The sequence below is a fragment of the Procambarus clarkii genome, chromosome 13 (genome assembly GCF_040958095.1).
Source record: "Procambarus clarkii isolate CNS0578487 chromosome 13, FALCON_Pclarkii_2.0, whole genome shotgun sequence".
In the NCBI taxonomy this organism is placed as follows: domain Eukaryota; kingdom Metazoa; phylum Arthropoda; class Malacostraca; order Decapoda; family Cambaridae; genus Procambarus; species Procambarus clarkii.
In genome coordinates, this window is record NC_091162.1 from 47,683,715 (window position 1) to 47,705,192 (window position 21,478).

The 21,478-nt window shown below is 43.5% G+C and overlaps 1 protein-coding gene across 1 annotated transcript in view; it reads left to right on the forward strand.

The window, feature by feature from the left end:
- LOC123749022 (leukocyte elastase inhibitor) overlaps positions 1-21,478 on the forward strand; it is a 42,854-nt gene that overhangs the window by 5,600 nt on the left and 15,776 nt on the right. Inside the window, exons 2-4 of the mRNA XM_069323887.1 lie at positions 13,330-13,653; positions 13,790-13,928; positions 19,141-19,384. Of these exons, the coding sequence (XP_069179988.1) occupies positions 13,331-13,653; positions 13,790-13,928; positions 19,141-19,384 (706 nt within the window). The 5' untranslated portion in view covers position 13,330. The remainder of the gene's footprint in view (positions 1-13,329; positions 13,654-13,789; positions 13,929-19,140; positions 19,385-21,478) is intronic.

The following is a 21,478-nucleotide window of genomic DNA, read 5'->3' on the forward strand; positions in this document are numbered from 1 at the left end:
ATATTAATAGTGGCCATGTGGTTCCTACCATATTCCTGTCTGGGTCTTCTGTCGTTTGGTGGGGGGTTATATATGACTACTACTATAATTTTTTTTCCTAAAATTGCTATGGTACCTGTTATGCAGTCACTGAAATCTTCACAGCCCTGAATAACCATCTCCTCAAAACTTCAGTATTTTCTCATCAGCGGAGCTACACCACCTCCTCTTCCTTCTCTCTCTTTTCTCACTACATAGTAGTCCTGTGGAAACATTGCATTTGTTATGGTTTTCATCAGCTTTTCTTCTGTGAGTGCTATTATGTCTGGGTTTTCTTCTAGTGCCCATTCTCCAAGTTCACTTGTTTTATTTGTAATCCCATCTATGTCAGTGTACATTGCCTTGAAGCTCACTTCTGTTCATTCTCATGTTCCATTCTTGGTGAGTGTTCTGCTGATGGAGGAAGCTGTTCCATTGGTGTGAGGATTTGTGAAGTGGTTAACAGGGTCTCAGAGGATACTGGGTAAGGGATGGGGGGTCAAGGGAAGGTGGGATAGGGAGGGAATGGGGTAAGGAGGGAGGGGGGATATAGAGGATATGGAGTGAGGGGGAGGGGTGATAGGGAGGGTATGGGATGAAGGGGAAGCGGGGACAGGGAGGGAAAGCGGGAGGGGGGACATGGTTGGAATGGGGTAGGGATGACAGGGTCAGTTCGGGGTGAGAGGTCTCATATCACGGGTATTTGAGCTGGTTGTGGATTTTAAAACCCAAAAATGATCTCTGGTCATTGCACCAGACTGTTACTTGCATACAGGTGGACAGCGTTCTCAATCACTCTCCGACAGAAATAAACAGCCAACCTCGGCAGCCACTCTCCCGCTACCGTCGGTTGACCAGCAATGGACACTTAGGTGCTTGTAATTTACCCAGGAGAGTACTCTGTATGCATCTTGATCTTGGGGAGTGGTTCAGCGTCACCTACTTAGCGGTGTGGCTCCCAAACTGGCCTCGTTGTCTTGTGTACACACACCCTACTCGAGCTGCCATGACTCCCCACTCTCTCCTTGTTTGGAATGATCTCCTAAATACCCCTTTTGTGAATTAGTGTCTACTGTCACATATCTGCAGCCATGACCCTCTTTCTTTCTCTCCCTTTCTGGGAAACCTCACCAGCACAAGGGCAAAAGCAACCTAACATTTATTATACAAAAAAAAGTACATAATTCATGACATAAAATTGAACATCACCATACAACGGTCTAAGCTGCTACAACCCAATAGCGCTCCAAATCATATCCTGGCTTCACCAGCTCTCCATAGCAAGTGGCTGCACAACTCTGGGCTTTCCACATACTACTCCCTCACTGTTTGAGGCGGAAATCCTGTCACAACATTACTGTATCCTCAACCCTAAAATTATATGAAACTCTGTTTGAGGCTGAAATACCTGAAACATCTATATAAGTACCCCCCATCAAAAGAAGAAATCAATCTCTCGCCTTACTCTGCGTCTTACATGCCAATACGCACTCAAGCACTCCCTTATACAATCATGTGTCCACAATGAACCTCTGTTCTTCTCTTAGAGGCACCTTAATCAATGCGTATATCTGGGTCCTCCAAAACATCAGGAAAGACACTTCTGCAGTTCTCCCAGTCTACTGCAAAACGAAGTCCTGCTCCAACATCAGTGATGCTTCTCCACTGATTCTATAAGGAAACGTGTACCTTCCATACACTGCTTGAAGTCAACTCCTCACTATGGAGTTCTGCTCTACCAAAGAGTTCAGCATACACTTCTTCTCCGACCTCGAAGTTCCTCCATTAACTTCTTTTTCAACCTCGAAGTTCGTCCAATCACTTCTTCCCAAACAAACCTGCAATCCTATTACCATGCCAAGAAAAATGTTTACCTGACAAAACATAAGTAATAAACCTTTATCTTAGTACTAAAACTTGCTTTCTGACAGCGCTCCGCGCTGTCCAACCGTGATGGGTACTCCCCAATACTGGTCGGATCCAAATTGGAAACATGTCTTGACATGCCACGGAGTTTCCCTCCGGCCATGTCACTGGGGGTCGTTGCTCCTCAGTTGCTCACCAGACACGGGAGTGTGAGGGGTGCACCGCTCCTCCCGCCAGCATGTCCACTCAACTTCAACACCCTATATTTGCTAACTGGCTCAATAAAATTACTACCCAACATATATACATATGTTCACTATGATCGCTGGGCACATGATCAAACACTGATTGCTAATCTAACAACTGATTAAACAGGCTTAATACAGGGATCTATGACACAGGGTGCTCACTCCCTGGTGCTCAACATGACGCTCACACAGGCCGCCCACAAAAATCGCTATAAGACTGCTTCACAAGGCTTCTTCTAGTCCTGATTTGAGTACATGGAGTCGCCCAGCAGGCTCCACAACAGAAACGCCTGCTTACTTCCTTCCTCTTGAAGGAGCACACATAATTAAAATTCCACAAAGGTCTAACTCCTGTTCTAACTCTAACCAATGCTCACTTCCAGGTCGCCTCTAATTTATCCAAATCACAGAGAAATGGTCTACTGTGTCCCCAACAGCTTCCTCACACTTGCGAGCAAGTAGCCTTCACTCCACCACTATCACAAGGAACTATTTTCTTCCTCCTTTCAGGAGATCAACAAAGTACAACCATCTCTGACAACTGCTGTATCTCAGATGAGGTCACAACGTCCTGCTAGGTTCATGTCATGTCACCAAAGTATCGACATCTCATTTCATGTTATTTATTACCAGATGCTCATTCTCTGCTAGTATTTTTAAATTATTCACTGGCATTTATTTTATATTTTCTTTCTCTGACTTCTTAATCTCAGGTCCGGAAAGCAGAATAACTCTCCCTGAGTAGACTCGCTCCTCCATGCTACATGGGGTTATAATAGGGGGAAGGGAGGGTTGACTGAGCATTTGAGTGGGGGCAGGGAGGGTGAGGGGTAGGGATGGTTTCTGTGTGGTGGAGGATGGTGGTATTGCCCTCCCTCTGGTGTTGCTGGGAAGCTGGTTGTGGGTTTCCCCTTGCCTCTGGGAATGTTGTGTTGGGGGCTGTGATTTCCTGGTTTTCTCCTCACACACTGCACTTCATCCTTGCTTCTGTTGCCATTACTCTCTCCTCCCTCGACCTGTCCCTCTGGAGGAATACTTTTTTGTATTCTCCCACATATTGCAGATGACACTTCCTTTCTAGAATATCCTCCTTCATGGTCTTGTTTGCAAACACTATCTTTATCGGGTGGTCTCTGTCCTTGTTGTACCAGCCCATCCTGAAAAGCTCCTCAATGTTTTTTTGGCCCCTTCCATCTTTAACCCCTTTAGCATTCCATTCACTGCCTCTCTGTCCTTACTATTCCATTCTTGCCTATTGAAGCCTTCCTGTTACACACACAAATCACAATAGTGTGATGCATCAAATGAACAAATCCACAAGGGCCGTGATGAGGGTTCGCACCTACATCTTAGCAAATCCCAGATGCTGCCTTAATCGATTAGGCCATGACATGGTCAAAAGAATTGCAACCGGGAGTTCATTTTTCTTCTCATGGATCCTGCAGTCTCTCCACGACACAAACCCAGGGTTTTACACAATTCCCCATGCACTCGGGCTCTGTCAGATCCTCTCAGACATAGGTTCGAACCCTCATCATGGCCTTTGTGGATTTGTTCATGAGCCTTCCTGTTTTCTGATGCCCACAGCTACCACTGATCTTTTTCTTTCCAGCAGCTGGTACACCTTGCTGCTTCCTGTGAGGTAGCTGCTTGCATGGCTACTTCTCTCACTGTGGCCATTGCTTCTGAACTCTTTTTCAGTATTTCTGCAAATGTTTCACATACAGAGGCATTCCTTTCCGATGAACCATTGCCATCATCCCTTTAGATGATTATCTGAGGTTCAGTCTCCATATTGTTTTCACTGAGGGTTTTTAATCTCCTCCTTTGCTGGGTCAACTCGCTTTGCAGGTTGTTTGTTTTATACTTCATTTCATGCATCTCCTTCCTGATTTCCTGCCAAACTTGGGAGAACATTTCCTTCATTTGGTCAATTTGACTTTTCCCTGTGCTCTTGGTGTGTGTACTTACCTAATTACTCACCTAGTTGTGTTTGTTGGGGTTGAGAAGCTCTTTGGTCCCGCTTCTCAACCATCAATCATCTTGTGCGGGAAATTATAATTGGCGGGAAACGCTGGCGGGTGGCACCGGCACCGACACTGCTGCAGAAAATTCGCGTTAATTTCGTCTTCACTCAACGTTGCATAGCCTAACTGCTGCCCAGCACGAGTTAAGTGCATGGAGACTTAATATGCCATAACTCACAGCGAACCTCAACAGTAATCAACCAAAATTAACCAATTTTCGCCTGCCTATTTACGACCCTTCTGCCAAGCGTTCACTATACGCCTATCCCCACCATAATTCTCCAAGTATCTACTTCTAGGAACACTACCAAGAATCTATCGCCGAAAACAAGCCCAAACATAGCAACAAGCAGGTAGGGGTGCCTCGCGCTCTGCATCCATTACTCCTAGAGATCTGAATGGAACACTGGCAACGCTGCAATCCTCGCCGATGTTGGTAAACACAGCATCCGCTCCCCCTCCTCACTCCCCCCCTTCAACTCAACTCGAATCTCAAGCTCTAGAATTCATTCAATCTATGGCTCCCTGTCTAAACTTCAAAACTCTCAGAAGTAACCCATGGCTGCAGAAACTGCACAACCTTGTGTTAATGCAATCTGAAGCTATTTCGGCCCTCCAAGCCACAGTCACCCGACAACAACAAACCATAGACCGCCTCCGTGAATCGTTGACGAACAACAACCAAGAAATTCTCAACTTACAAACTGTTGCAAATGATGCAATGGATCAAATACATAAGATTCAGGCAGAGGAAACCCTCTCAGCTCAAAGTGACCTCCTTCAAAAGCTGGAAAACAGATCAATCTCCTTCAGATTCACCAGGCGGCTTCCGAAGATGACCAAGAGCAACAACAACTTCATGACTCCCTGTTAATTAGCTCTACTGATCTACCTGATGAACAACAAGGTGAGAATTGTTGTAACATAGCCCACACCCTAATTAATTCAAAGATCAAAGTCAATGTTGATATCAAATCAGCTATCAGGATAGATAAAAACAGTCCCCGTAGCAGTAGGAGAATGCTCATCAAACTTGCAAATCCCTCTGTTAAGTTTGACCTCATACAATCAGCTGCTAAGCATAAAACCAACCTCTATATAAATGAGTGTCTTACAAAGCAGCGTGGATCCCTCCTCTTTAGGCTGCGTCAAATTCGCAAACTAAACCCTGGTCTTATCAAGCAGTGCTACACTAGGAATGGAACGATTATTGCAAAGAAGGAGAGTGCAGGAAAAAGATATGAAATAAAGTGTGACCAACAACTACTGGCCTTCTTTAGAGATTGTGGTATATCTGAAAACCTGAACCCGACCAATGCCAGTACTTAAAATAACTCTTTCAGTGCCTGAGCCTAACCTAACTTAATCCAAGGTGCTGTCTCTGCCTTACCATTTATCTAATGTTCTCTCATTCATATAATTTCCTAAATAATCCGTCAAGTCTCCATGCACTTATGCAAGCATCTACCTCAGTTTCATTGTAAAATTTTACTCTTAAATCTAATCTTACCCTATTCCTTTTAAATTTTAAATTTAATTGTATTGATTTATGTCATTTATTGAAATCAATTATTGATCTCATTTTGTTCTCTTAATTAAGTTCATACTAATTATAGGTTAAAAACTAAGCTAAATGGAATTTATTATCTTTAAGATTATTTTACTTTACAATTATCATTTTTCAAATTTTTTATATATTCATCTTGACAGTCTCTACTGATTTTTTGTTCTCTCCACCAAACTTGTGTATCCTCCATGCCTATCTAATGACCTTTATTCTACCTCTAATTGTTTCAATTCTTTTGTTTACTTGCATTTATTGTTGTGTTTTGCCATAATTATTCTCTAATTTTAGCAGACTTAATACTTTGTAAGCTCTTATTGTATTGTTATATTATTGTATTGTTGTGTTTTGCTCTAATTACTTTCTATTTTACAGCAGATTTAGTATTTATCTGTTCCTGTAATTGCTTATCTTACTGTATCGTAACATTATTTTATCTATATGCTTACCGATATTGATCCTGATCGAAATCTTCTGTCCCATATCCACACAAATCAGCACATTGATCATCATTATTGCAGGTATTACACAGCAAATATTGCAAAAAACAAACTCTTAAATAGCACCTGCTTATCAGTTTACAACCAAAATGTTAGGTCACTTGGTAAACATTTTGATGATATAAATGCACTACTTACAGCACTAGGTACTAAATTATCATTCATCATTTTAACAGAAACTTGGCTAAGTAATGACTATACCCAACTCTACAATTTAGCTGGTTATAAAGCCATTCATAACTGCAGGCCAAATTAAAAATGTGGTGGTACAGCAATATATTACAAAGATACCTTCATTTGCAATAGTGTTATTAGTGATAGAGACGACTATTGTGAATATACCTTTGCCAAGTTCTCCAGTAAATCCCTTAAATCCTCCCTGACTATCGGTGCCATCTATAGATTTCCTAATACCAACATAGCTTTATTCTCAGACAATGTAAGGAATCTTATCATAAATAACAATCTCAACAAAAATCACATCATTCTGGGAGGTGATTTCAATATTGACCTGGGTCTTCAAAACAACCCTCAAGTTGACTATTTCCGTAACAGCATGCACTCCTGTATGCTAATCCCCACAATCACCAAGCCCACCCGAGTCACTCATACATCTGCCACTACCCTGGATCACCTATGGACTAATATAACTGCACCCCTTACATCTGGGGTAATTTATGACAGAACAACTGACCACTAACCTACCTTCCTCATAGCAAACATGGACACATCACCACCAGAGACCAAGAAACTCTCATTCAGGCTACATAGTGAATCAGCTTTAGGCAGTCTTTCTAATGCACTTCACAATATTAACTGGGAATCTGAATTTAATAATTCACAGGATATAAACTCATCAACTAACCTCTTTCTCTCCAAAACTCTAAGCCTACCAAACAAGTAACTGATAAAAGAAAAAATAACCCGTGGCTCATAAGTGGCATAATTAAATCAATCAACAAAAAACATGAATATGAAAAGAAATTTAGGAGTGGCCTAGTTTCAAAGGAAGTAGTTAAAAGGTACTCATCAGTGCTTACCAGTATCATAAGAAAAGCAAAACTTTCATATTATGAGACTAGATTCAAAGAAGCAAAAGGCAACATGAAAAGCACATGGAAAACCATCTCTAATATCCTAGGAACTAAACAACATTCCTACAACCAGATAATACTCTCTAAGGATGGCCTTACACCGTCATCTGACTTAGAAATGGCGAATGAATTTAAAAGCTTCTTTTCATCGATTGGTGCTAACCTTGCAAGTAAAATCCCACAGACTCAGACACATATCAACACATATCTCTCAGGCAGCTATCCAAACTCTCTTCTCCTTTCACCAGTCAGCCCGACAGATGTTGTTTCCATCATACACTCACTAAAAACCAAAGCTGGGAACATCAGTGAAATCCCATCCATTGTATACAAGAGTGCCTCCCATGCCCTTGCGCCACCTATAGCTCTGCTGTTCAACAAATCCCTTGAGTGTCATACCTTCCCTGATATCCTTAAAAAAGCAAGAGTAACGCCAGTTCATAAAGGAGGTAATCCGGCAGACATAAACAAATATAGACCAATATCGAACCTACCCATACTATCAAAAATATTTGAAAAAATAATCTACAAACAGCTCTACTCCTATCTCGTAAAATTCGACATTCTTAGCCCCTGTCAGTTTGGCTTCCGCTCTCAAAAGAGTACAAACGATGCAATTATTAGTCTCCTTGATATAATTTACTCAGCCCTTGACAAAAATGAGTTTCCGATTGGACTCTTCATTGACCTGAGAAAGGCCTTTGATACTGTTAATCACGATTACCTCTTATGTAAACTCCATCATTATGGAATCCGAGGCCATGCACTGGACTATATCCAATCCTATCTTAGTGATAGACACCAATGTGTAGCCATCAATAATATAACCTCTCCTATTCTACCATTAACTGTTGGAGTGCCACAGGGCAGCATCTTGGGACCTCTTCTATTTCTTATATACATCAATGATCTGCCTAATGTCTCTAACATTCTGAAACCTATTTTGTTTGCTGATGATACTACCCTCATCTACTCCAACCCCAACCCACATACACTAAATGATGTTGTTAATAATGAACTAAAAAAAGTCCACTTATGGATGTCAACCAACAAACTAACACTTAACATAGAAAAGACCTACTACATCCTATTTGGAAGCAAATCTACAAATGCAATTCAGATTCAGATAGACAATGTAAACATTAGCAATAAAAATGATGAAAAGTTTCATGGCCTATTCCTAGACAAGAGACTCAACTTCAGTACACACATACAACACATAACTAAGAAAGTCTCTAAAACAGTTGGTATGCTCTCCAAAATCAGATATTATGTACCTAACTCTGCTCTCATCTCTCTATATTAAGCACTAATCTATCCCTATCTCAACTATGGTATCTGTGCATGGGGTTCAACCACTGCAAACCACCTCAAGTCCATCATTACCCAGCAAAAATCTGCTATTAGAATAATAACAAATTCTGCTTTCAGACAACACACAGCCCCCTTGTTTAACTTCCTAAACATGCTAAACATAATCTGACTCCATAAATTCTCTTGTGTCAACTACATTTACAAAACCCTGTTCTTAAATGCAAATCCTGCTCTGAAACTCTTCCTGGACAGATGTAATAGGACCCATTATCACAACGCCAGAAATAAATATCTCTTTGATATCCTCTGAGTTAAACTTAATCTGTGTAAACACTCTATGCAAATAAAGGGACCCAGTTTATGGAACTCACTCCCTACTGAATTGAAAAGCTGTCCAACTTTTACATCATTCAAAATCAATACTAAAAAGTACCTAATTTCATCTTCATAGTTTTTCACTTTTTGCCTTAAAATTGCACTGTATCTATTGCTACCCAATCTCCCAACCTTTATGTTCCCAATTTGAACATCTTTACCATTGTGATCATTGCTGTCTTATTATATGTGCTGCCAATCTGCTGCATGGTGTTTATTAATCTTGTTTATCTGTATCTTTTGCTACCCAGTCTCCCAATCTTTATGTACCCAATCTGAACATCTTTACCATTGTGATCATTGCTGTCTTATATGTGCTGTTAATCTGCTGTATGGTGTCTATTAATTTTGTTTAAATTACTAATCAAGCTGTCAATGTAATCAATCAGAGCTTTAATATAACAATGTGCTTTAATATACTTACTAAGCTCTCTCATCTCATTTTTCTCTTGCAATGTATCTTTATAATTTATCAATTCTGATAGAAATTACCTACTTAAAATTATCTGTTAGATTAAGGACCTGCCCGAAACGCTGCGCGTACTAGTGGCTTTACAAGAGTGTAAATACTGTACTATCCAATGTATTCTTACAAACCCCATGTACCTTCTTGTATATATATAAATAAATAAATAAATAAATAAATAAATAAATAAATCAGATGTACAGATTCCTGAGCCTACTGGGCTTCATCAATATCTACATTTGAAGCTGTGTTTGGAGTCTGCCTCCACCACATCACTGCCTAATGCATTCCACCTGTTAACTACTTTGACACTGAAAAGTTCTTTCTAATGTCCCTGTGGTTCATTTTGGCACTTAGTCTCCACATGTGTTCCCTTGTTCCTATACCACCCATGTTAAAAAATTTATCCTTATCTACTCTGTCAATTCCTCAGAGAATTTTGTCGGTAGTGATCAAGTCTCCCCTTACTCTGTCTTCCAGTGTCACCGTGTGTGTGTGTGTTTGTGTGTGTGTGTACTCACCTAGTTGTACTCACCTAGTTGTGCTTGTGGGGGTTGAGCTCTGACTCTTTGGGCCCGCCTCTCAACCGTCAATCAACAGGTGTACAGGTTCCTGAGCCTATTGGGCTCTATCATATCTACACTTGAAACTGTGAATGGAGTCAGCCTCCACCACTTTACTTCCTAATGCATTCCATTTGTTAACCACTCTAACACTAAAAAAGTTCTTTCTAATATCTCTGTGGCTCATTTGGGCACTCAGTTTCCACCTGTGTCCCCTAGTGCGTGTGCCCCTTGTGTTAAGTAGCCTGTCTTTATCAACCCTGTCGAATCCCTTGAGAATCTTGAATGTAGTGATCATGTCCCCCCTAACCCATCTGTCTTTCAACGAAGTGAGGTTTAATTCCCGTAGTCTCTCCTCGTAGCTCATACCTCTCAGCTCGGGTACTAGTCTGGTGGCAAACCTTTGAACCTTTTCCAGCTTAGTCTTATGCTTGACTAGATATGGACTCCATGCTGGAGCCGCATACTCCAGGATTGGTCTGACATATGTGGTATTTAATGTTCTGAATGATTCCTTACACAAGTTTCTAAAGGCCGTTCTTATGTTAGCCAACCTGGTATATGCTGCAGATGTTATCCTCTTGATATGAGCTTCAGGGGACAGGTCTGGCGTGATATCAACCCCCAGATCTTTCTCTCTCTCTCTGACTCTTGAAGTATTTCATCTCCCAAATGATACCTTGTATCTGGTCTCCTGCTTCCTACCCCTATCTTCATTACATTACATTTGCTTGGGTTAAACTCTAACAGCCATTTGTTCGACCATTCGTGCAGCTTATCCAGGTCTTCTTGAAGCCTCAAGCTGTCCTCCTCTGTCTTAATCCTTCTCATAATTTTGGCGTCGTCAGCAAACATTGAGAGGAATGAGTCTATACCCTCTGGGAGATCATTTACGTATATCAGAAACAGGATACGTCCACGTACAGAGCCCTGTGGGACTCCACTGGTGACTTCACGCCATTCTGAGGTCTCACCCCGCACTGTAACTCTCTGCTTCCTGTTGCTTAGGTACTTCCTTATCCACTGGAGCGCCCTACCAGTTACTCCTGCCTGTTTCTCCAGCTTATGCATCAACCTTTTATGGGGTACTGTGTCAAAGGCTTTCCGACAGTCCAAAAAAATGCAGTACGCCCATCCTTCTCTTTCTTGCTTAATCTTTGTCATCTGATCGTAGAATTCTATCAAGCCTGTAAGGCAAGATTTACCCTCCAAAACCCATGTTGATGGGTTGTCACGAAGTCTCTTCTCTCCTTATGTGTTACTAGGTTTTTTCTCACAATCTTCTCCATCACCTTGCATGGTATACAAGTTAAGGACACTAGCCTTTAGTTCAGTGCCTCCTGTCTGTCACCCTTTTTGTATATTGGTACTACATTAGCAGTCTTCCATATTTCTGGTAGGTCTCCCGTTTCCAGTGACCTACTATACACTATGGAGAGTGGCAAGCAAAGTGCTCCTGCACACTCTTTCAATACCCATGGTGAGATTCCGTCCGGCCCAACAGCTTTTCTCACATCCAGCTCCAATAGGTGTTTCTTGACTTTATCTTTTGTAATTTCGAACCTCTCCAAGGTCACCTTGTTTGCTGCCACCTCTCCTAGCGCCGTGACTTCTCCCTGTTCTATTGTAAAGACCTTTTGGAACCTTTTGTTGAGTTCTTCACACACCTCTTTGTCTTTCTCTGTGTACCTGTCCTCGCCCACCCTAAGTTTCATCACCTGTTCCTTCACTGTTGTCTTCCTCCTGATGTGACTGTGTAGTAGCTTTGGTTCAGTCTTGGCTTTATTAGCTATATCATTTTCATACCTTTACTCAGCTGCTCTTCTCACATTAACATACTCGTTCCTGGTTCTCTGGTATCTCTCTCTCTTTTCTGGTATTCTGTTATTACGGGAGTTCTTCCATGCCCTTTTGTTCAGCTCCTTTGCTTTCATACATTCCCTATTAAACCACGAATTCTTCCTTTGCTTCTCTGTTTTTTCCTGTCGTGCTGGGAAAAACCTGCTTACAGCCTCCTGACATTTTTAGGTGACATAGTCCATCATGTCTTGTACGGACTTGGTTCCGAGTTCTGTGTCCCAATGTATATCCCATAGGAATTTATTCATCTCCTCATAGTTTCCCTTTCGGTACGCCAGCCCTTTGTTTCCCAGTTCTTTTTTGGGAGGTGATAATTCCTAGCTCAACCAGGTACTCAAAGCTCAATACACTATGATCACTCATTCCCAAGGGGGCTTCCAACTTAACTTCCTTTATATCCGACGCATTTAGGGTAAATATCAGATCAAGCAAGTGTGCGTGCGTGTGTTTATTTTTGCGTGTACGTGCGTGTGTGCTTGCAAACGTACATGTGCGTGCGTGCGTGTATTACGGGGGTCCCGTAAGCGTTAACTTCTACCTAAAATAAGCCACTTTGAGATTTTTAAATATATATATGATATCATGAACAAGAATTTGATAATATTTTACCTCAATCTGTACACCTGATTAGTTGACCAGTGAGGTGTACATACCAGTCTGCCTCCCGCTCACACAACCAGATGAGTAATGACGCTGTATGGATGACGAAGGTAATCCGTCGTTGTCTCCCACTTGGTGATTCACTAAGTGCTAGTAGATTGATGATGGCAGTTTTGCTCTGTCTACACTAATTTACTGTACCACTGATCACAGTCACCACCCAACGTCGGTATGTGTGTGTGTGTGTGTGTGTGTGTGTGTGTGTGTGTGTGTGTGTGTGTGTGTGTGTGTGTGTGTGCGTGTGCGTGCGTATGTGTGTGTGTGTGTGTGTGTGTGTGTGTGTGTGTGTGTGTGTGTGTGTGTGTGTGTGTGTGTGTGTGTGTGTGTGTGTGTATGTGTGTGTGTGTGTGTGTGTATGTGTGTAGTGGGTGAGTGTCTATAGTGGGTGAGTGTATAGTGCGTCACAACCACCCATCACCACCATCTATCACCACCACCCATCACCACCGTTCATTACCAGCACCCCATCACCTGCACCCATCACTACCATCCATCACCACCACCCTGCACCCAGCTCCCCCCCCCTCCATCACCACCACCCTGCACCCCGCTCCCCCCCCCCCCACCCTCCATCACCACCTCCCTGCACCCAGCTCCCCCCCTCCATCACCACCACCCATCAACAACAAAACTATTACACCACAACTCTCCTCACACGACTGCGAGCTTCTACTTGTATAAATATTTAATTCATTACGATATTGGTATTTGTAATACAATAAAGTAGTCATCAGTGTTGGTGGAGCGCCGCTGCTACAGTCCTCTTCCCCACAGTATGAGGAAGCTGTGGTGTGCAGCAGTGTTGGTGGTGACGATGGTGAGTGTGGTGAGGCCTCAGTGTATCTCCAACAATGACAAGCTGGTGGTGACCTCCCCACCTGACCTGGCCTACATCACCCCCTTCAGCTTGGACCTCTTCAAGCAGCTCTATCCACCCACCGCCACAGGAAACTTTTTCTTCTCGCCCTACAGCGTGTGGACCGCCCTGGTCCTGGCCTACTTTGGGTCTGCTGGCAGGACTCGTCAGCAGCTGCAGGACACTCTTCGTCTCAGAGACCCTTCAACCACTCTGGCTACCTACAGGGCCCTCGACCGTCTGTGAGTCCACTCACATTCCTTACTTGTCATCTTAATTATTATATGTATAATTAAATATTTGAGTCCTCTGTAACTTGTTATTTATGAGCGTATATAAAAGCATGTATTATATATAATAATTAAGATGCCCCTACAGAAACGCAGAGAGACAGAGCAACATGAGTGACTATGTGATAGACTTGGCCAACAAAGTGTATGTGAAGAGCGGCTTCCCTCTTCGGGACTGCATCAGAGATGTCCTTAAGAAAGAGGTGGAGAATATCGACTTCTCACAGGTCAGTCTATTTCTGCATATCACCTTCTGTCTATATTTATTTGTGAAATATTATAATTCACATGAAGCCTCCTGGTCTCGTCCCCAGTGTGACAGTAGGGTAGAGAACTTCAAGAGTCCCTCAAGTCCTCGTTACTAGTGTGACAGCAGAGTAGAGTACTTCAAGAGTCCCTCAAGGCCTCGTCACCAGTGTGACAGCAGGGTAGAGTACTTCAAAGAGTCCCTCAAGGCCTCGTCCCCAGTGTGACAGCAGGGTAGAGTATTTCAAGAGTCCCTCAAGTCCTCGTTACCAGTGTGACAGCAGGGTAGAGTACTTCAAGAGTCCCTCAAGTCCTCGTTACCAGTGTGACAGCAGGGTAGAGTACTTCAAGAGTCCCTCAAGACCTCGTTACCAGTGTGACAGCAGGGTAGAGTACTTCAAAGAGTCCCTCAAGGCCTCGTCCCCAGTGTGACAGCAGGGTAGAGTACTTCAAGAGTCCCTCAAGTCCTCGTTACCAGTGTGACAACAGGGTAGAGTACGTCAAGAGTCCCTCAAGTCCTCGTTACCAGTGTGACAGCAGGGTAGAGTACTTCAAGAGTCCCTCAATGCCTCGTCAACAGTGTGACAGCAGGGTAGAGTACTTCTATAGTATCTCCTAGCCTCGTCAAAAGTGTGACAACAGGGTAGAGCACTTCAAGAGTATCTCCTAGCCTCGTCAACAGTGCGACAGCAGGGTAGAGAACTTATAGAGTGCAGACGAGGAGTCACAATAACGTGACTGAAATATGTTGACCAAACCCACACATTAGAAAGTGAAGGGACGACGACGTTTCGGCCCGTCCTGTACGGGCGCCAGAGAGCTGAGTGGATAGCGCTTCGGATTCATAGTCCTGAGGTTCCGGGTTCGATCCCCGATGGAGGCGGAGACAAATGGGCAAAAAAGTTTCTTTCACCCTGATGCCCCTGTTACCTAGCAGTAAATAGGTACCTGGGCCCGTACCTGCTGGGTACGGGCCCAGGTACCCGCAGGGCCCCCATGCCCCCAGAAACAGCCTGTAGCAGCCCAGCTGCTACGGGCTGCTTCCTGGGGGGTATGTAACAAAAAGGAGGCCTGGTTGAGGACCGGGCCGCGGGGACGCTAAGCCCTGAAATCATCTCAGGATATCCTAGATATACCATTCTCAAGTCGATTGTGATGAGAGAAGGAGGCGAAGGCAATAGATTGGCAAGAGAGAGATAAGGAGAAGGAAATCATAGAGGAGGAAAAAGCAAGGCAAAAGGTACGAAAGGTAAAGTATAATAAAGGAATAAGAAATAATTCTTAAAAAATAAAGAAATAAGAAATAATTCTTAAAAAATAAAGGAATAAGAAATAATTAAAATATAATAAAGAAATAAAAAAAGGGATCGTTAGAGAAAACAAGGAAAAAAAAGAAAGAAACAAACTAAGATAAATGGAAGGGTAAGCCTACGTTAGGTCACGCTTGTTAGAAAGTTTAGAGCAGTTGAGTAAATACTGTGAAAGGTAAGAGTCAACAGCAATAAAACCAGGACTCAAGTTCATGTTGGTTATGTTGTGTATCAGAGCCGATTCAACACGACGGCGTCTCTGTAGAGGCAGGAAAGATTATTTTGAAGGAAGACCAGTCAATAGAATGATTAGAATCCCAAACATGACAGACGAGAGCATTGTTTGTGTCTGCAGACTTAACACTTCTTTGTGTTCTTTAAGTCTGTCATTAAGTGTATGGCCAGTTTCACCTAAGTATTGGAGAGGACAAGACGAACAGGAAATAGATTAGACACCAGCGGCATTAGAAGCAGGAGGAGCAGTGTGAACTAGATTGCTGCGAAGTGCGTTAGTTTGTCGAAAGGTGAGCTTTATGTCAAGAGGACGAAAGGTATTAGCAAACGTTTTGAGTTCAGATATGAAGGGAAGGCAGAGCACAGTGCTACTAGAGTTGGAAGCAGGTTTAGCATGAAAGAAATTTCGATTAGCTTGAGAGTAGGCACAGTATATAAAATACAAAGGGTAACCAAGGCGAGAGAATGATTTGTAGATAAAGGCAATTTCAGAATCAAGAAACTGAGGGTCGCTGATGCGTAGAGCGCGGAGGAAGAGAGAGACGAGGACACTTTTCTTAACAGAAGGAGGATGGTAGGAAAAGAAGTGAATGTACATGCCGCTATGCAGGGGTTTGCTGTAGACAGAGAAAGAGAACCCGGACACAGAGCTGTGAACGTGAACGTCAAGGAAAGGAAGGAGGGAATTAGATTCTCATTCAACTTTGAAATGGATGGAAGGAGCCTGATTGTTAAGAGAGGAGAGGAAAGGCTGGAAAAGACTAAGGTCATGAGGTCATAAAGAAAAAATGTCATTAACATAGCGAAGCCAGAGAGAGCGACGAGTATCAATAGAAGGAAGAAGTAAAAGAAGAACAGTCTCGAAGTATTCCATGTAGAAATTGGCAAGAACAGGGGAGAGAGGGGAACCCATAGCGACACCTAGTTTGAGTGTAATATTTACCGTTGAAAGAGGAGAGTCAATACAGAGTCTAATGAGTTTAAGGAAAACGTCAGTGGGAAGCGGGAGAGGAAGAAGGACCCCAGTAGCCTTCTGTCTAAGGAAAGAGAGAACGTCATCGAGGGGAACATTAGTGAACAGAGAGTCGACATCATGACTAAGCATCTTACAGGACGGCTACAGGCGCAGTCTTTCTATTAAGTCCTGAGCGTGATGAAGGTGGGCAGGAGAAAAAGTGCCAAGGTAAGGCGTCAGAGTTTTAGCGAGCCAGTAGGCAAGAGGATAGCTGACAGAGCCCCGTGAATAAATGATTGGACGAAGAGGAACACCAGGTTTATGAGTCTTAGATAGACCCTAAAAATAAGGAAGAGAAGGTCAGATGACACAGAAACGTTTATTGAGATCGAAGTCAGGAGGACAAAGACTAGAGAGCTGTCTTAGTTTGCGGTTAAAGGAAGGTTTAAGGCGATCCAAAGGGTTAGAAGTCAGTGGGCATATGTGCGGGAGTAAGAGAGCAGGACATCTGCTTTCTGGAGGTAGTCCTCACGGTCAAGAACAACCACCGAATTGCCTTTGTCGGAGGGAAGGATAAGAATAGAATTGTTAGATTTCAGGGAGGCAAGGGCAAGCTGGAAGCGACGAGGAAGGTGGTGATTTTTAGAAAATAAGCTGTCAAGTGGTGCCTCGTCACCTTTGTGACAGTAGGGTAGGGTTCTGCCAGAGTCTCTCAAGACCTCGTTACCAGTGTGACAGCAGGATAGAGTACTTCAAGAGTATCTCCTGGCCTCGATACCAGTGTGACAGCAGAATAGAGTACTTCTAAAATATCTCCTAAACTCGTCACCAGTGTGAGAGCAGGGTAAGATACTTGATGGTGGGGGATGGTAGGGTGATGCGGGTGAAGGGATGAGGGGACGGTAGGGTGTTGGGTGTGAGGGGGGGAGGGTAGGGTGTTGGGTGTGAGGGGGGGATGGTAGGGTGAGGGGGGGAGGGGATGAGGGGACGGTAGGGTGTTGGGTTTGAGGGGGGGGAGGGTAGGGTGAGGGGGGAGGGGGAGGGTAGGATGATGAGGGTGCGGGAAAGGTAGGGCGATGAGGGTGACAGGGCAGGGTAGGGTGTTGGGTGTGAGGGGGGGAGGGTAGGGTAATGAAGGGAGGAGGGAGGGTAGGATGATGAGGGTGACAGGGGAGGGTAGGGTGATGGGTGTGAAGGGGGAGGGTAGAGTGATGGGTGTGAAGGGGGAGGGTAGGGTGATGGGGTGAGGGGGAGGGTAGGGTGAAGAGGGTGAGGGGGATGGTAGGGAAATAGGTGTGAGGGGGAGGGTAGGGTGATAGGTGAGAGGGGGAGGGTAGGGTGATGGTGTGAGGGGAAGGAAGGGTGATGGGTATGACAGGGTAGGGTAGGGTGATGGTGTGAGGGGAGAGGGTAGGGTGACGGTGTGAGGGGGAGGGTAATGGGAGTGGGAGGGGAGGGTAGGCTGATGGTGTGAGGTGGAAGGGTAGGATGATGGTGTGAGGGGGGAGGGGTAGGGAGAGGGAGAGGGAGTGTGGGGGAAGGAGGGTTACGGCGTCAGGGGAAGGGGAAGGTGATGGTGTGAGAGGGAGGGTAGGGTGGTAGTGTGAGGGGTAGGGTAGGGTTGTGGTGTGAGGCGGGAGGGTAGGGTGATTGTGTGAGGGTTAGGGTTGAGTGGTGGATGTGAGGTGGGGCGAGGAGGGGAGGGTAGGGTGATGGTGTAAGGGGGAGAGTAGGGTGATTGTGTGAGGGTGAGGGTAGGGTGATGGTGTGAGGGGAAGGGTGATGTTGTGAGGGGGAGGGTAGGTTGATCGGGGTGAGGGGAAAGGTAGGGTGATGGTGTGAGGGGGAGGGGAGGGTGATGTTTGAGGGGGAGAGGGTAGGGTGACGGTGTGAGGGGGAAGGTAGGGTGATGGTGTGAGGGGGAGGGGAGGGTGATGTTGTGAGGGGGAGAGGGTAGGGTAATGGTGTGAAGGGGGGTAGGGTGATTGTGTGAGGGGAAGGGTAGGTTGATGGGGGTGAGGGGGGAGGGTAGGGTGATGGTATGAGGAGGAGGGTAGGGTGATGGTATGAGGAGGGATGGTAGGGTGATGGTATGAGGTGGAGGGTAGGGTGATGGTGATGGTCGTGTATCATCACCCCTCCCGATGGTTGGGGAGGGTAGCGTGATGACACACGACACCATGTTATGGTGTCTTGTGCACCATCACTAAGGTCTTGTCTGAACACCTGAGCTGTGGTCACCACCATGTTATGGTGTCTTGTGCACTATCACTAAGGTCTTGTCTGAACACCTGAGCTGTGGTCACCACCATGTTATGGTGTCTTGTGCACCATCACTAAGGTCTTGTCTGAACACCTGAGCTGTGGTCACCACCATGTTATGGTGTCTTGTGCACCATCACTAAGGTCTTGTCTGAACACCTGAGCTGTGGTCACCACCATGTTATGGTGTCTTGTGCACCATCACTAAGGTCTTGTCTGAACACCTGAGCTTAGATTCTCTACAACAGTTAACTTCCAATCCTCTGAAATTGGATTCAGAAAACTTTTTTCTTAAAATCCAAAGAACTTCTTTATGTTACTTCTCTAACTCTCCCCCTTGAAAGGTCGGTAGGAACAATTGTCAGCTTATAATGTGATGGATTGAAGAGTCACGTAAAGGCACTGAGCTTAATCTTATCGTTATGTTGACAGGCGGCCAAAGCAGCTGCGACAATCAACCAGTTCGTGAACAAAACAACGCGAGGCAAGATCCCAACTGCGGTGACAGAGAGCGACGTGGCCAGGACACTGATGACGCTGGTCAACACCGTCTACTTCAAAGGTTTCTGGTTGAATCAATTCAACCTAACCCAAACAACAAAGCAGAAGTTCTTCACCACCCCGAGCCAACACAGCCTTGTTGACATGATGACCCAACTTCGAAAATTCAGATTTGGTAAGGGTATATATACATATGCATATGTAAATGCATATGTATATATATATATATATATATATATATATATATATATATATATATATATATATATATATATATATATATATATATATATGTATATATATATATATATATATATATATATATATATATATATATGTATATATATATATATATATATATATATATATATATATATATATATATATATATATATATATGCGAACAAGCCTGAATGGTCCCCAGGACAATATGCAACTGAAAACTCACACCCCAGAAGTGACTCGAACCCATACTCCCAGGAGCAACGCAACTGGTATGTACAAGACGCCTTAATCCACTTGACCATCACGACCGGACATAATGAGGTGATAGCCGAGGCTATTTGAACCACCCCACCGCCGGCACTCGGATAGTAATCTTGGTAAATCATAATAGTAATCATATTAAATTACTAATAGTAATTACCTATGATTACTAATAGTAATTACTAATAGTAATCATAGGTAAAATGCTATGCCCAAGATTACTATCCGAGTGCCGGCGGTGGGGTGGTTCAAATAGCCTCGGCTATCACCTCATTATGTCCGGTCGTGATGGTCAAGTGGATTAAGGCGTCTTGTACATACCAGTTGCGTTGCTCCTGGGAGTATGGGTTCGAGTCACTTCTGGGGTGTGAGTTTTCAGTTTTATATATATATATATATATATATATATATATATATATATATATATATATATATATATATATATATATATATATATATATATATATATATATATATATATATATATATGTATATATATATATATATATATATATATATATATATATATATATACTATATATATATATATATATATATATATATATATATATATATATATGTACATATATATATATATATATATATATATATATATATATATACATATATATATATATATATATATATATATATATATATATATATATATATATATATATATATATATATATATAAATTTGTGAGGGTACCACCTCTGGTGCCAATGTGGGGACCCAAAGCCTTGGAGAAGAAAATACAAAGTATTCAGAGGAGACCTTGTGGTCTCTCACTGAACACTAATATTATCTTCTCCTACCACCCCCATTCTTTTGTATGTACACATATATATTTGCTTTATTTGAACCTTGTTACAAATAAGAAGTTACATATAGGTTACAAAGATGGTTATCATAGGTTGTCGAGTTCCTCCAGCTCCTCAGATGGCGGGCAGGAACCCTGGATGCAATGCGCATTTCCCCTCTGTATCGCCACGCTGAGGCGCTGGAAAAGAAAGCCTAGAACCCAGTTCCTTCAAAAAACTGGTAGCACTTTTACCCCAGGCGCCGAGTGTCTCAGAAGCAATGGGGACAAAATTGTAGTGGTGATCCAGTTCTCTATATTTACGGGATTTGGCTGCTTCCCTGTGGGTGGCAGCGCCACCTGGTTGTGCAACACTGAAGTTAATGTAGGTGTTAGCCAGAGTTGATACGCACGTGTAGTCCCATGCCAACTGCTTGCCATTCTTCCAGGGGTTCACTGTGATACCATCCGGGCGACCAATAAGAGCATCAGAGTTAAGGGGCGATAGGTAACGGGGCTCTCTTTCAGCTGGGCATCCAGCTGTGGTGAGGCTCCTTTTGATGATGTCATTAACTTCACTGTGCCTCGAGTGCCATCCCCCTGTGCTTTGGCAGAGTAGGCCATGGTGGCCGTACCTGTCAGCCACCACCTCGCCGCAAATACACCTATATCTGGTGTGGATTGGGGCAGCAAGGCGAAGGGCCACAGCAATTCGGAGGGCTGAATTGTGCTCATATAAATACATATATATATATATATATATATATATAATATTTAGACAGTCCTGAGAGTAAACACCAGTTACAGTGGACTGTGGTTGCAGGAGACTAGTGTGACAGCCCTTAGAGTTCACACTGGTTACAGTGGACTGTGGTTGCAGTAGACTAGTGTGACAGCCCTGAGAGTGAACACCGGTTACAGTGGACTGTGGTTGTAGGAGACTAGTGTGACAGCCCTTAGAGTGAACACTGGTTACAGTGGA